Below are 17,172 nucleotides of genomic sequence, written 5' to 3'. Positions count from 1 at the left end.
TCCCACCCCTGCCATGGGCAGGGACACCTTCCACTGTCCCAGGCTGCTCTAAGCACTGTCCAGCCTGGCCTTGGACACTGCCAGGAATAGGGCACCCACAACCAATGGCCTCCTCTGCCTTGTAGGAGGACACCACAGATCCTGCCAACTCAACCACTTGACTTGGGCATAGGAAAAACTTTTATTTACATGTTAATTAAAAAAATACTTGACAAAAAAGGCATACAGTATTTTATACTAAAAGAATAAAGATTTTTATTAAGCACTGTAAGTTGCATTCAATAGCCTTCAAAGACACCACACCACAATCCATCTACAACCAGCCAAACCCAACAGTAGTTCATTCTTGCACAATCCATGAGTTGGGGCAGAACTCCCTTCAACTTACATTAAGATACCTACTTAGCTCTGGCGGGCAGGGAATGGGGAATTACACCTCATTTCTGATCACTAATGTGTGATGAAGAGCATCAGGAGAATTATATGAAAACGAATATAAAGAAATGATTCTGATTTTGAAGTACATTAAGTTTGGAAACACTAACAAAAACATCAAAATGATACAGGTATATTTGCTTATACTAAATTCTTGATGGGAAAGTTCTCAAGAACAAGCCATTTGTTTCCTGCTACAGAAGGGGGGTACTTTTTTTTTTGAAGATCAAAGCGTTTTTTTTTTTGTTTTTCACAGAATTTCATATTTGCTAATATGAAGGCATAAAACAGCAACAGAGAACAATAATGCATACAGCAATGAGTACACCAGGGTAACGTTGATATTCAAAACGGCTAGATAATTTTTTTTTTAAAGTTTTAGAATAAATGCAACAGAGGTCAATAATCACAAAATTTTAAGGTTAGAGCAAGATCAGTCAATGACTAAACATAGTTAACATCTTTTATAGGACTATTACTGATTATTAGCTTTTTTTGTTTTGCAAATGGGCACAGTACTTGTAAGAATGGAAGAAAGAGGACAATAACATGCATAATATTAACTACACACTTTAAAAATCATGAACCATGCAGAAGTTTAGCTCAAATAGTAGTACTAATGGTCTACGTCTGATTCAAAACCACATAGTTCATTGATCACGGATGCATGGTATTAGTCACAAAAAGTTTCCCAACACATTGTGTTTGTTTTGAAAGGTCGTTTGCATCTTCTATGATTTCAAGTTTATCTCCGTTTAACTCGCTCGTAACATATGTATGATGTCTATTGAACTCAGCAGAACTGCAGTGTTACTGAGAATTGGTAGTTTCGAGAGTTTGCACATTTTTAACACAAAAGAACCACGGCAACGGTGATGAGATTTCAGAAAGAAAAAACTGTGGTTGTGCCTTTTTCCCCCCAGAATCATGAAATCAAAGCCTTAAAGAAAGCTTTATTGTGACACAGTAATGCAAAATCAAATATAATGGCATACATATGGTGCCAAGTACTAAAAATTATAGTTTTAAGCTATATATACTTAAAGACTGCCAAAATTTGTTTTCTTTATATTTCAAAAAACAAAACTACAAGCTTTTGTCATAACCAGTTTAAACTTTATGTATACTTCATTTTAAGTGCGGGAGTCAAATGCTCTTCATTCTCTTTTTTTTTTTTTTTGTTTTATTGTAGCATTTTGACTACAACTGGTTAAAACTAAAAAAATGTGTTGTTTAAATCTCTGACATCAAAGAGGGATCCGAATTTCCAAAGTCCTCATTTTTCTCTTACGGAAAGGAAAAAATGTACATAACTGTAGGCTCTCTTTCTTTCCAGATATTCCTAATCCTGACCCTTCCCAACATCCTTCACCCTCTATAAAAAATAAGTTTACTCTTCTTTTTTTAAGACAGTGGCCTCAAGAGCATCATCTTTATGGCAAACACTGTCTGCATTTAGTGCATTTAAGTGAGGATTCGTATTGCACATTTTAGAGTCATTACTCAAGGCACTTTCAGACTGATTGGAAGCCCTGATGTCTCCTGTATTCCCATTCATCTGGGAAGCTGGTTTTTCCTCAGTCACAACTCCATTTTCAGCCAGGGATCCATCTGAAGACACAAGTGAGGATTTAGATTCCTCGGATTTTGACTTAAGTTCTTTGGCTACTTCTTCTGCTGAAGCAGCGTAAGGAGGTTTGCCCTAGTTGTTAAAAAAAGAAGAGAATTACTGAAGAACCAGTGCTAAAAATGTATATAAATGTACAGTCTGATATAAGGACACTACAACAGGCAGCATGCAGGGCACAGGATCGTGAGTGAACACCAAATATTAGGCATTGCTGAAAGAAGTGGCCCACAAAATACACAGAGAGGATTTTCGGTGTTCCCCAGAGCCTTCTGATGCCCCCGGGGCAAATGCTTTAGTTTTAACTTCGATGTTGCCCTCCTTTCACAACATCAGAGCTACATAAATGTCTGAAACACCGAAACTGAGAATCAGTGTACAGCTGAACTCTACTTCTTGGTTCATGTGTGCTGTGATTCAGTGGCAGGATTCCGTGTTACTCAAATACAAACCTGACTGTTTCCAGCCAGTGTTTGGAGGAGTGCAGAGGCACCGTGCACTATTCCCTGCACCAAGCTATACGCTTCCAAGATTAGGAAAGGGTTTCATAAAAAAGCATATAGTAAAATCTTACAAGACTGAGTATAGCCATAAAAACCAGACTGATGCAGCATACAATTAGTTTTTAAGTATTTATAATTAATCTTAGCATTCCAGAAACATAATAGGCTTTAAACAAACCAAAATAAGCAGGTTAGGCTGCTAAGAAGCAGCACACCAGCCTGTCACACTGTTCACAAAGTCAAGTGCTAAGAAATGGCTTAAGACAGGGACACTTCCAACAGCAGCAAACAGCTTTGCAGTATAAAAACCTCATTTTTTACCTACTAGAACACCTGCTCTAAGCTGCTGAAGGATTTTACAGAAGGACTTTGCAGGTGAGTCAGAACTGCTGTTCTCCAGTATTCTCATTATCCAGATAATCACAATTCTCAGTCCCATTGCACAGGTATGGGATTGCATGTGAGGACAAGGGACACTGATCACTGCCAAGATGCCTCTTTATAGACATCCTTAAGTTCAGCTTTCAAGACATGCTTTAGTTTCTTTCCAGGACAAGAGTGAAAGGCCTCATCTTGGGATAAAACAGACCAGTCTGATGTGTTGGATAAATCCAAACAGCTCGTTTTGGTCAGATTCCCAAGCTTTGGGGAGGAAGTGCCTCAGGCTGAGCCTGGCCTTACACAGGCACTGCCTCAGTGAGGCAGAAGGGCCGCTGGCACTGCCCAGCCTCACCTGGCTATCACAACCCACTCACGACATGGGAAGCTCTCCCTGCCATGTGCATTTTAAATCACCTTTTTTCTCTTCCTGTACAAGAAAATCCTATTGGGCCTTGATGACCACAAAATGCAATGAGCTCAGGTCCATAGAAAATGCCATTTACCTTTCTTCTCCAGGCACAATTTTACACACAGGTCCTTGTGATCACAAGTATTTACCATCCAAATTACATATCATTAATAAAAATGCAAATACCCAACCTTGATGGCATTTGTCAAGACACCTGCAGCTACCACCTGAACTACACTCCCATATGTAGTAAGCCTGGAGTATGTGGGAGCTCGTTTTCAGGATTTCCTTTATTTCAAAGCTTAAGGTACTCAGAAATTAGATGCTCTATTATTAACATAGTGGTTTCTCTTCTATTTAAAGATGTAAAGTTTCAGATCCACAGGTACATTTTAGACATATAGAGTCTGTGCACACAGAAATTTAACAAGGAAGTATTTGAATTTTTACACCTGTAAAACAGTAAGTTTTACTGGAAGTTAATAGTTGCTTCATTAACTACTGGAGAACATTCTCTCTCTTACTGTGTGACACCTGAAAACACCCCCCTACTCTCAGGTCTCCCTGACAAATGGCATGTCCATATGACATATTTATTGTGGAAGTTTTTCCAGCTATTTACTACTCATTCATCCAAACTGCATAGCAGCCAAAACCATGGAAAAGGGAGGAAAACAGAGCTCTGAAAGCAACTGGCATCTCATACAGATCAGCAGTCTGCCTCAGCTATATTTGAAGGATCCATGGACTAGACAGAAGTCACGATCCACGGACGCTTGGCAGGGTGTCACCAGAAAGGAGCCTGCATGCTCAGGGGGCAAAGGCTGCTCTGCTATTCCCCAGAAGTTTAGAGAGACCTCTTAGATCTGGAGCATGGCAGCAGCAAAGATCCTTCACTGCTAGAAACTTTCCTTCATGAGGTTGGACCGTGGTCCCAGAAAAGAAATTGGGGAAGAGTGGGGGCAGGAGCAGAACTGCTAATTTGTTTCAGCTTTGTATTTCTCCCATTTTCTAAATTTTCTTCTACTCCCACGGCTGGTTAGAGCTGTGTAGGCACAGGATTCATGTCAAAATACATTCTTCCACGTCTGTCTTTAGAAGCAAAGTTTGCTTTAAGTGAGCTGTGACACCAGCCTGTCCTGTCACCGCTGTGCAGCTCACAGCTTCCATGAGTCGCCAGAAACACTTGTAGCTGTTAAAGTGGTGCTGGTCTGGAGTCCACCCCAGCCCAGCCTGTCACAGAGCGTGCTGCAGTCAGGCACATGGCTTCATTACCTGAATTGCTCCCTGGCTTTTATAACCTCGCCCATAGTACCTTCCACCTCTTCCAAAAGTTCTTATCACTGGAGTGGAGATAACTCCTCTAGGACGCCTGCAGGGGTGGGGAGAGGGGAGAGAATAAAACATAGATCAGTTTTGTTTACAACTCTTTACATTTAGTTTTGCTGGAATATTATTTTCCTATCTTTACTGTCTAGGGCCTGTCATCAACACGTCTTCCAAGAGGCAAGATGACTAATTCCAAATTGCAAGGTTCTATTGCTTGCAATTGTATCAAACCCAACAAACCTTTTGGGTCCGGAGCAATAAAATGTCTGTTTCTATAGTTCTCTTCTAAAGAAACAATAAATGATACTTTCAAGCTTTGCAGAAACATTTTCCAAGTGTCAAATTATCCTCATGGCACTTTAAAACCAGAGCTCAAAATACTTTCACCTTACAAAAATAGCAATTTGAACAACAGAGAAGGCCATTTCCCCCATTTAATAACAGTTCCCCATATAAACACACAAGACAGACAGGATCTGATAAAAGAACGTGAGGCAAAATAAAAAAATCGCCTTGGTTTTGATGGGAGAATACAAAATTATCTAAGAAACTGAGGGAATAAAGGAGTTTCACCTGTATATGGCATGTGGCAATTGATAAGTTGGGATGCTTTCCAGTGGAGACTCCTAACTTAGACACATTAGGTGGTGATTTTTGGTGTGATTCAGTAAAGATTAGATCAGATAAAACCAAACTTCCTCACCTTGGTCTCAAGTTGTGCCTCAATTTTTACCTACTAGAATACCTGCTCTAAGCTGCTGAAGGATTTTACAGAAGGACTTTGCAGGTGAGTCAGAACTGCTGTTCTCCAGCATTCTCATTATCCAGATAATCACAATTCTCAGTCCCATTGCACAGGTATGGGATTGCACGTGAGGACAAGGACAAGGGGGGGTAGTTTAGATCAGATATATTTGGGAAAATTTGTTCAGAGAAAGGGTTGTCAAGCCCTGGCACAGGCTGCCCAGGGCAGTGCTGGAGTCACCATCCCTGGAACTGTTCACAAAACACGTGGATGCGGCACTTGCAGATATAGTTTAGGGTGGTGGGTATTACTGGGTTGACGGTTGGACTTGATGATCTTAGAGGTCTTTTCCAACTTTAACAATTCCAGAATTCAGCTACAACTGCTTTAATTCCATCATTTGCAGAAACTGAACTTCCTTATCATGTCAAGAATACCGTTGTCCTAAAAAATCTCTACTAGAAATACTGGTTTGCTCTAGAAGCATGGGAATGCCCTGTATTTCCTCTGGATGTGCTGCCCGATACTGGGAGGTCCTGGTGTGACACCTAACCCCACTGGGGCTGGCTGGAGCAGCCAGGTGCAGCTCAGGTCTCTGAGCTGAGTGAGGCTGAACTACCCAGGGGAGCGGCACTGGCCTGTGCCCCCCCCAGTCTCCTCTCACATGCTGTGAATTCCCACACTGGGCAGTAAGAAATCGAATTCTGAGGTTTAGAAGCAACAGCAGAGAATGAAGACAGAAGAGTTGTGGTTTGAGAGTGAGTCCCTCTCACTGTGTTCCTTCCTTGCCAACCCCACTGGCTCTCTTTTTGCAAGGTCAAAGCGTGCCCTTCAAGGAGCTGAGAAGGGCTTTTCCCCCTCAAAATCACATTAAATATACTGATGGATCAAAGCCAATACAAAGCAGCTGCTATAATTTTACACAGTAAGAACAATATCTGAGCTCAGCATTGCAGAGACATGAGGCAATGGGGTGAACAAGCCTGACTCGATCCCCTCTGCTGAAGAGATAAAAATGGACTACTAGTGTGCAGAACTGGGCCATGAACTGAGACAACCTGCTGTGCTGTTTTGTACTGGTGACCTTTGGTAGGAAATAACCTCTGTCAACATGAACCTGTTGTTCAAGCACTGGAGATTTAGGCTGGGTATCAGCAAAGGTTCTTCCCCCAGAGGCTGCTGGGCACTGCCCAGGCTCCCCAGGGAATGGGCACGGCCCGAGGCTGCCAGAGCTCCAGGATCCTTTGGACACTGCTCTCAGGGACAGGATGGAGGTTGTCGGGGTGTCCTGTACAGGGCCAGAAGCTGGACTCCAGGATACCTGCAGCTCCTTTCCAACTCAAAATATTCTGTGGTTCTGTGATTCTGTCTTCGGGCAGAACCCTTAACACAAGCATGTTTTCCTATTGGTCCTATTTTAGTATCAACTGACCCAACAAACAGGTAAGCTGCCTGCAGTCATTTTCCCTCTGACCTATTCCAGTAACTCTACACGTGAAGAACGCCCTATCGGTGCTGATTTGATGGAGACAGGAAGGTCTGGCATTGACAGTTTTCCTGTCTCTGGGGTGACAACTTGCACCCAAACGTTACTGCCTTAAGACAGTACCTCCAACAAAAAGAAACCTCAGGTATTTTATCTCAAATCAAAAGCTACTACTGAAGAACCATACTTCTCTGTCATAAAGGTACTGGCAGGAGCCATGACACCCTTTCAGTGATCTGTTCACTTCCCAGATAAGGAGGATTCTCAGTTCCTGGCTACTGATGTTCTGCATGAATTCAGGTATTTCCCTGTTCAGGAGATGGAGGAACTGCTGTCCTGTGTTGATGTAACCCAGCTCCGAGCCCAGACCCTGCTCAGGGTGCTCTGGCAGACACTGGCTTTGGCAGGACACCAGCCATCACCAGCAGCACCTCCCCACACAGAGTGCAGGTCACTGGAAGAAGCAACCAGCTTCTGTTCATGTATCCTCATGAAAAATAGAACCGATGATCATCCAAGAACCTCATTTCACTGGTGAAAAAGGTTATTTTGTCTCCCGATACCCAAACAAGCCTCATGCCTCCTCACCTTTGCTCACTCCCACTGTCTCCAGATGCTGCTCTGGATCAGCACAGGGCTCCCAAAAACCCCCCCACGCCCGCACAGGTGCCTGACAGTTGTCTGAAACACCTAGATCAACACTCAATGCTTCTGTTTTGGCAGCTGAATCTCATTCTAGAGAAGTGAGCAGTCCTAGGTAAATGTGATCCCCTGGAAGGGTCAGCTCTGCTCCCACAGCACACCGTAGTGCCACTGAACCTGTCTGCATTTGTTTCCACTGCTCCTGCCTCTCCCTGTCCCCACAGCAGCTCCCATTCTCCCAGGCCTTCAGATCAACCCATCTCCTCACTCGGCCCAACACCAACAGGCTTTCCAACAGCTCTCCCTGGCTCCAGCATGAAGCTTCATAGTGCACATTGGAGAAAATTAACAGAGAGATGGAATTCATGCAGTGCAGCCTTTCACACTGCTGCTCCCTAGCTTGAGGTGGCAATAACTCCATCAGCTTTACTCTACTCCTGATACAGACACAATACATAAATCATGTTGCTTTAGGATTGTCTCCTGTAATAGACACGACCATAATTAAAGATAAGAGAGTTCTGTAAGGCACAGAACCAGCAATCCTATGGAAAAAATATAATCTTAAAAGTAATGAACTAGATACTTTTGTAATAAAGTACTTGGTTTTCAGACACGTTGTGCACCTGTAACTTCAGCTGTAGTGAAATGAAGTGGAAGAGCTGAAGAAATTAATATTCTTTTAAGCACACTTCCATCACAACTGTAACAGAGAACTATTGAACCTAGAAATGTCCTTCAGGTGTTTTCTGCTTCACAGGATTACATAATGTAGTTATTTAAAATGTTATCATGCTTCTTAATAGATGCCCTGCCACAAAAAAGAAAGGAATCAAATGTAATGCATCTACTGATTTCATGGGAAAGTCCCAAAGTCATCTCCTCATGCAAAATCAACCTCTGTGTGTGTGTATATATAGCTATACATACAAATATAGCTATATCTCTATGTATCTCAGATTGGGTATGAATTTTATTTACACATAGAAATGCTTATATCTATACAAATAACTGGCTAAAAAAGTTCTTAAAACGAATGCCAATGCTTTTCCTGAGTATTTGGTGGGTATAATTGACCCAGTGTGTCCTACAGTGTGTCATATGCAATCTCTACTGCCTCCAACTTTTCCCTGTTGTCCTTGTTTCCCCAATCATTAAATCCCACATGAGAAGCACATTCCCAGGCCGGCACTTACCCTCTGGCTGGTCCTCCCACGGACACCACCTGCAGAGGAAATGGCCCTCTCCCCCCTCGTCCACGTCTGCTTCCAGCCCAATGGCCGACTACAGTGCCGGCAATTTCAAGTTTCCCTCCCTGAGAAGGAATAGGTTGGACTCCTGCACATAAAAGCAAAACCAAACTTTGATCTTCACAATCATCACAGTAAAGCTCCAAATGAACGGAAAGCTGGTTTGCCCAGATTTCACCACATATCCCATTTCCTCTATGGATACTGTGAGATTATTGCTCATTTTGCAGTATTTCAGAAGTGTTAGAACTCCAAGAGTGTTTCCCCCACCCCTTTTTAAAAATAGATATGAATTCTGAAAAGAAAAATAATCTGACATGAATGCTTCAGTTTCAGTAATTAAAAATATACTTGAGATAAGCCTCAAGAAACAAGGGGAATTTTACAAGCTGGATGAAGATTGCTTTCTTCCTGCACTTCTAATGAAGAAGAAATTCTTGCAGGTTCAAGGCACATTTTAGCCAACAGCAAGTATCAGAATAGACCACACAGATTATATTGGCAATAAAGAACTTACTAGGCAGGATAAGCTGTACTAACACTAAGTTGCTATAAAAATGTAGCATTCGAACAGATCTGGTTTAAAAGGTGGGTTTATCCTTCCCCCTCCAAGAAGGCAGCTAAAATTACAGTTGTCTAAGATGCAACTGTAGCTTCTGTTCAAGTTGCTTATGTCTTCATAGTGTTCTGCCCTGAAAAATCAGCTCTGGGGCATAACACGTATTTCAAGAAATCCAGGTATGTGAACTGAGCAAGATGTTACTGGTAAGACCATCAGCACCAAAAGGGTTACAAACCACAGCGTTTACGCAGCCATAATTAGTCTCCAGTGTTAATAGGCTGGGAACTACACTACTGATTACATCCAGAAGGTTCCTACTTCCCTGTGCAAGTCCTTGAGCTCCAAATGCAGATGGTTTGCAGGGCCAGAGTTATTCACACATGAAGCATTAGAGGTATGTTTGCTCTTAGGATAAAAGTTTAGAGGCCAGAAAGAACAGCTAAATACGTGGGAAAAATTTACCCTAAATAGGTTTCCATCATCCCACATCATACAGGAAGTGAGCATGGGCACACAGGTAGGGAAGTAAATCCCACTCCTGTGTCCATGCCAGCACTGATGCCAGCAAAGAAGGCCTCAGCAGTAATACCAAAGTCAGTAATTTCTAGGCTGGGTCTTTGCAAAAAGCTCAACTGCCCCCAGATTTTGGAAAATCCCTGTTAATATAGAGGCAGAGGCCAGTGGGTTACTGATGCCCTCTTCGCCTGTGGGAGCACAGGAGACAACCTGCCCCGCTGGGTCTCGGGCTCTCCTGTATTTGGAGGAGGGTTTCTAGGCACGAGGAGGGCTGGCGCCGGGGGCTTGCGGCAGGGACGGGGAGCAGAGTGGACAGCAGCCCAGGCAGGCTCTAGAGAGGGAAGCTGAGACAGTTAGGCAGACAGGGAGTCAGTAGGAAAGCCTCAGACCAAACCGTACAGTGGAGGAAGCCGTTGCCAGAAGCTCTAAGAAAAGGGGTTTGGGTATAATTACCGCCCTGAAACTTGCTAGTCCTGTTGCTGTCATTGCCAGAGAAGGCTCCGGAGTGTCCTGCTGCTGCCGCCACCCGGAAGGCCCGGTAAGCGCCTGTGGCTACTGTTTCCCCATAAGGGCCTCCGAAGCCATAGACTCCTGTTAGACCCAGGGTAAAGAAAGACAGGGGAAAAGCTGTGAGGGGGCCAGGCAACCAGGAAGGCCCCAGCAGAGAGGTTGCTGCCTCCTTCCACCCTTCCAGAGCCAGCTGGGAGGGCTGCGCTCCCGCGGGCCGGGCTCCTGTGGGCAAAGCTGCAGCACCGCACCAAGAGAGCCCTGGCAAAGGAGTCCTGCTGTCTCAGCCAGCAGGGAGTCTCTGCTGAAGGGCAGGCCTTGGGGCTTGGAATGGGATCCCAACTCTATGGTGTTGTAAAGGCTTGTGACAGTTTTTTGGCAGTGAGGTCTGGTGGCTACAGTCATGGCACCCTGGAATGCCATTGTCCAGTATCCATACACCTATGGAGCTTGGTACGGAGAGATTTTGAGGAAGGGAGCAATTCTAAGAGGAGCTTGGAATGGTTATGTCAGTATTTACACTTGAGGGTGCCAATGGTTATATGACTGTAGCAAAACACAGAGGAGTGGGGAGGGGGAAAGGTTGTCTTCAACCCTGGCAGTTAAACTGTGTCTGTTAATTTATAAATGTTTTGAAGCGATTTACTGTGCAAATCAGAGCCTTTTCATACCACCCAGTGTCGATCCATTGCTCTTTTTTCTAGTTCTACAACAACAGTAAAAATATTTTGATCTGGCACAGCTACTAAAATCCCGATGAAAATACGCAGCAATACGGCACATTCCGTATCACTGGGCTAATAAAAGCAACCCCAAAATACAGTGATTGGCACATGCCAACACAAGCTGACCACTTGCTTTTATGTATTTTCCCTATGAAATTGAACAGGGTTGGTAGTTTTGGGAATGGGCAAGGTAAGGTAACGTGTGGCACCGCTGTCCCATCACTTACCAGCAAAGCCTCTCCCCCTGCCCTGAGGTGGTGGGACTGGCCCAAAGTGTCGAGGATACATAGAAGCTGGATAGAAAGGCATGGCAGGTGGAGGTGGGAAAGGGAGAGGATGGTTCTGCCTGGAGAAATTTAATCCTTCTAGGATGCTCTGACGCATCTTTTCAACCTTGGCTGCCTGCTCAGCCTAGGAATAAAGAGAAGGTCACAGAAGGATGTTAAAATTCTCATTTCAATTGAATAAAGCTACTTTAACACAACAAATTCAAAGAAAAACACAAAGTAATGGAGGAGAATCATCATCCTAAACCTAGGCTGCAAACCAGAGTCTCTGCATACAGGCTGAAACATGCCTGGAGGGTAGCAACCCTGAGAGGAACCACACCATCAGTGGCAAAGCTAGGATCAGCTTCCCTCAAGTCAGAAAGGACAAGGGATACAATTTCATACCTTTCAAAAAGTTAAAAACAAAAAAGGTTTGGGTTATTCAGTAAACCGTTTTATCCGTTTCCTGGTTTTACAGTTACATAGTAATTTTGCATCATTTGGATACAACAAAAGTCTCCTTCATTTGTATTTTAAGATGGTTTTAAGAAATGTGAAAAGATTTTGAGCTGAGGACCCCAAGAATGACTTCACAGTCTGTAAAATCAGCTAGACATCACCAATTTTCTTTCACTACAAAACCAGTGCAGCTTAGTCCTTTGGACAGTCTGACCCAAAAAGATGGGACTTGAACAAATGAGCAGAGAGTTTCCAACTTGGCCATTCATATCAGTGTTTCATTTTTCAGACAGAAAAAAAAAAAAAAATCAAGTTCAAGTTGATGCCCTTCTTCCAAATCCACCCAACTGCCATCCTACTCATCAAGAAATAAGGGATTAAACAGCAAACCCCAGCCATTAGCCATTCTCCTCATATTTGCCTTTAAAAGCAGAGATGACACATGAAGTGAATGATGACAACCCACCCCATGGAACCCTTGTGGGCACATGGGACACTCCATCACCCTGCACAACTACACACCTGACCATCACAGAGGTCAATGAGCGGAACTTTCTCCCGGCTTGCTTTGATGAGCTTGGTCTGGAATAATTTCCCATCAAAATACATCCAGGGACAGCAGTGCTCCCACGGAATTGGCTGTCCGCAGGCGTCGTTGGCAAAAAGAGCCATATCCACACCACTCATGAAGAGAGCTGACAGCTGGATTCCGCGGGGATCCAAATTCTCAATCTGTTTAAAAACATGGTAAATTTAGTAAGATTGCAATGAGATGTAATTCAAAGTTATTCCAATAGTTATATTCTTTTCAAAACTCTTGCAAACAGAGGGATTTTAAAAGGTCATCCAGACTTTCAGAAGTTTGAGCAGAAGAATGCACCGGAACCTCTCGCTTGTGCATGCAGAGCTGCCATCTTCAGGAAAGCTGTGGTCCCATCCACCTGCTCTGGAGGCCAGAGATAAACACAAACCCCTGTTTTCTCAACACAAAGCCCAGGAAACTATTTCTAAAGAGACTTACAGGAAATTAGCACTAGAAAACTTCATCAAAAATTTTAGTCCAAATTCTATAACACATCTTCTGAGATGTGTTATAGAACATCTCAGGAATGACCTCAATGCAAAAGTCCATTTTTCTTCCCATGCAACACATTTCCTTCTGAACTCCTTTATAATGGATTTTCTATTAGTTTGATTCAAAATTTTGCTTTAAGAACACAAAGTAGTGTTTATGCATACAACAGCTTTATTTAGGATGCAGGATAGAGACATAAAGGTAGAATTAAACAGTGAATAATAGGTAGTGGTCAAAGCAAAAAAGGATTTGCTTGCAGCAAGTGTATTTTTAGCTCTGGCGTAAGAAAATATCACTACTGGTGTTCTCTGAAATACTTCTCAAAATATCAGCCCTTGCTTGGGAACATTTTCAAGACCTTGGTATTAAATTTTAAAATTAAACTCCATTACCACCTTCCTTATGCATAAACAACCTTTAAGAGCCCAAAGACTATCCCGCTCATTTTGCAGATACATAGCTGGGTTCAAATCCAGCTGCTCTTTCTGTCTGACCTCACAAGCTGCTTCCTGTGAAGACAGTAACAACCCTGAGGGAGTTACTGCATCTTCCAGTTAACCGACATATCTTATGGAAGTAATCTGCATCACTTTATGTATGATCGAAAAATAAAACAATTACTATTAAACCAAAACATTATTAGCTCGTCAGCTCGTCAGAAAAGAAAATAGCCACGTGCTTGCTTTGAGAATCCTCTTGCAGATCTGGCATCAGTGACAAAATATTCCTTGGAAAAAAGCCCAATAGTTAGAATCTGCATGAGCCTAATTACTGTTTCTCCTGAGAAGAGGGGTGCTAGGATTGCTGCTCATGTCCGTGCCCCTCCACAGGGTGTACCTGTAAACATGAACCAACCTGGGAAACAAGGGCCACTTCCTCCCTGCTGCTTTACACTGTGTACCTACAGCAAGAATACCACACTAACTAGCAGTTAGCCAGCAGTATTTACTTCATGTAACACCACTTTGAGATTTTAACTTTTAAAATCCTCAAAATAATGATTTCTACAATTCTGAGAATTCACAAACTATTTTACTTGTTTCTCCTGCATTTTTCCACTCAAGATTATATAAGGCTCCATTTTTACACTTAGCTGAAAAAATCTTTTGAATGCTGAATCATAAGAAAATACCCAGGTTAGTGTTTGAAAACAGCCACACTGAGAAGCAGCATCTGTTTTCCTTCATCTTTTCAATGGAAGCACAATCTTTGAACTTCCAAGACACAATTACTTAATGAATTGTGAGAAAAGGTTCTGCAGCATAGGACATGTTTAGGATTTTAGTTACCTTTCTGATTAGTGAAACAGAATGGATTATGAATCTCTGCAACACTTCAAGCCACTAAGATTAATATTTTGGAAAGTATAGGTGATTGTGCAAGGCTTTCAGTGAGACAGGCACATATAAATCAGCCACTACAGTTAATTCCCAGATCAGCTGGAAACTAATCTCTTAAATTATGTAAGATATAGTTAAGAATTACCTTGAGTTCCTGAAGCTGGTCAGGTTCATAGAGCTTTGGAGACAATGCTTGGGCAAGGAAAGCATCGAGTTCCTGGCGACGCAGGATGCGCACCCCCGGCCACTGTACCATATACCTGTAAGGGAAGCACGTCCTGTCAGTGGCTTCTTAATGGGCAAGTCTGAAATCCCCAGTGTATGTACAGAACATGTGACAGGAGAGAAACATGCTGTGCCACTGAAAAGAGGACCTTTAAGATACCACTTTTTTTGCATACTAACTATTCTATAAGGAGAAATGGTGTTTTAGTGCTCAAAAGGCAAGGTGAAGTTCAATAGAACCAAAGACAAATTTCTATTTATCACTCTCAAAAATGACTTAAATTTTACCATGTGTAAGATGCTAACCTTGGATTCTGAAAGAATTACACGCTAGTTGTCTTAAATAATTACCCCAAATGTAAGCATCTCCCAATTCCTCTGTCAATTTTCAATCTGAAAATTAAACAGTTCAGGATTTTGGACTTTGTGACTTTCTCTCTGGAAAGCTGAAATACAGAATTAATACTTCTACTGTTGATTATCATCACCTCAACTGGATGAGTAATTCTAACTCAGGGAGCTCCACACACCACAGGCATCATCCCGCAAGCTCTGCATCCTGATAAGCTGCTATGCAGCTTTCTCTGAACGACTCTCTTCTGCTGTGCAACTTCACCCACACAAGCCTCTGAGGCCCCAAAAGTTGGTTTTTTACTGAGCTGAAGCTTCGAGTACACTAAGGAAGAACTAATTCAAATGATACAGCCTCTTTGCAACAAAAGATCTTTTTTGTCTTCCCGTCAATCCTTTGGAGACTGACAAAGAACTACACAACATGCTATTCTATAACCAAACCAAACCCCCTCTCCCAGTGAGGCTGCAAATACGAATTAACACTTTGCACAGAGATCCCACAGTAGAACCTTTCCTCGGCTCTGATTTCCCTGGAGGTGACACTGACCTCAGCACACAGCAGAGCACCATAAGATGAGTGGGCACATTAGTTGGGTTGAGCATTGCTGGTGTGTCTGATCGCATACAGGCCAGAAACGCCCTCATCCGTCGGTTCTTGTCTTCCACGGCTTTGCCCAGCCACAGCTTCTTCAGGTTTGGGCAGGTCCACTCTCTGAAGGCCAGGGCTTCCACCAGCTCAGGGGTCTGAGGAGATTTGCCTTTGTAAGCAGCCCATTCCTTAATTATCACCGGTGAAACTGCAGAACGGCAACACCAGAAAGAAATCATGCTGAGCTAATGCTTCATATTCCAGCATTTATTTCAAACTTCACATGCAAGAGGTTTTGATTCAAAAAGCATCACTTTGAGACTGCAATAGTGTGCTGGATTACACTGCCAAACTGGTAATTCAAACCCTGCATGAAATATCCTTTCATTGTGATCACTGACAAATTAAAGTGTAGACAGACATGCATACACTAGGAATGTCGTGCTAATATTTTCAAATTAATATACAACATAAAGGAAATACACTATTTTTCTAAAACAAACAGCACAATTTCCCCTGGAAATGTCCAAGGCCAGGGTGGACAGGGCTTGGAGAAACCTGCTCTACTGGAAGGTGTCCCTGCCCATGGCAGAGGATTGGAAATGGATGATCTTCAAGGTCCCTTCCAATCTGAACCATTCAGTGATTTTAACTTAAAAATGCAATTTTCCCCTTAAATACCTGTGTCATATCTGTGTGTGATCATACTGTCATATCCAACAGTACTTGTGTGTGATCAGAAACTTACAGTGATAAATAAAAATAGTACATAAACACAAATATATCCCATATGTGCTCTTTTAAGAACAGTATGATCCTAGTGATTTTATCTGAATCATATTTAAACCTGGTATTATTATACTTGTCTGTAGCTGTTCAGTTACTACAATGGAATGAGATCTCAAATACAGGTGGGTTTGGAGTTCTTCTCCCTAAAAACGTTACAAAACATCACTTTACATAAACCTCCCCATTTATTGCACTGCTGTCTATGAAGAGGTTAGTGGCTTTGTGCCTAAGCTCCCTTTCATCCACATCAGCACGAAGACAGTTCACTCTACATTGCTGCTAAATCATCTCCCTTCTATTTGAAGACAACCAGAACAGAACACAAGTTCAAGTCAAGGCTGAGACACGATACCTTTGGCCTTGGAGCAACCCCGAGCCTGACACAGTTCACAGCGTGCCTGCACCCTAACTCTGAGCCCAGTTATGCAGTGTGGAAAGGTTCAAGGAACTTGTTAGTGCAGGTTCAGGTTACAGCCTGGGGAGATTCCCTGCGGGAGCCCAGACCTGCTCTTTCTGCTGGAAATCCACTGGATACAGCCTGGGGAATGCATCCTTCTGGTGCCAGCACAGGCCTACAGCTACAAAGCCTCCTTCAGCAATGGGGCAGCAGCCCAACGTGTGATTGTATAGCCAGGGGCAGGCAAACCACGGCACAGGTGATGGTCAGGACTAAAGGAAGAAACTCTAGAACACCCCAAAAGGCTCTCCTGCTTTTCGGGAATAAACCCAGCCTAGCATTAGTTACCCTTCACAGAACTCAGGGCAGTTTTACAAAGATCACACGCAACAATGCAAATAAACATTCTGACATATTTAGTTGGTTGCCTCACTATAAAATCATGTTCTATTTTGGTTGCTCCCAGGTTTTATCCACCACCACGCTCTAAAGATGGGCTCCAAGAGCCAGCAGAGCTACCCTGCCCTGCTCATCTCTCCGGGTTTCTCTGCTTGCTTA

General features: G+C 42.9%; 1 protein-coding gene across 5 annotated transcripts in view; it reads right to left on the bottom strand.

Annotated features, from left to right (window-relative positions):
• Positions 1-1,188: 1,188 nt before the first annotated feature.
• The window catches only part of FAM120A (family with sequence similarity 120A), a 42,128-nt gene continuing 26,144 nt past the window's right edge, over positions 1,189-17,172 (bottom strand). For 2 of the 5 annotated variants that reach the window (XM_017737323.1, XM_017737322.1), the window contains exons 10-17: positions 15,387-15,636; positions 14,406-14,520; positions 12,368-12,577; positions 11,345-11,528; positions 10,339-10,485; positions 8,754-8,895; positions 4,631-4,727; positions 1,189-2,137 (exon numbers count right to left, since the gene is read on the bottom strand). In XM_017737323.1, the coding sequence (XP_017592812.1) occupies positions 1,826-2,137; positions 4,631-4,727; positions 8,754-8,895; positions 10,339-10,485; positions 11,345-11,528; positions 12,368-12,577; positions 14,406-14,520; positions 15,387-15,636 (1,457 nt within the window). In that variant the 3' untranslated portion in view covers positions 1,189-1,825. The remainder of the gene's footprint in view (positions 2,138-4,630; positions 4,728-8,753; positions 8,896-10,338; positions 10,486-11,344; positions 11,529-12,367; positions 12,578-14,405; positions 14,521-15,386; positions 15,637-17,172) is intronic. The other 3 variants (XM_008636018.2, XM_008636019.2, XM_017737324.1) reach the window with 2 other exon arrangements.

Source organism: Corvus brachyrhynchos, unplaced genomic scaffold, assembly GCF_000691975.1.
Source record: "Corvus brachyrhynchos isolate BGI_N302 unplaced genomic scaffold, ASM69197v1 scaffold266, whole genome shotgun sequence".
NCBI classification, from domain to species: Eukaryota; Metazoa; Chordata; class Aves; order Passeriformes; family Corvidae; genus Corvus; species Corvus brachyrhynchos.
This window is presented reverse-complemented; position numbering and strand designations above follow the sequence as displayed.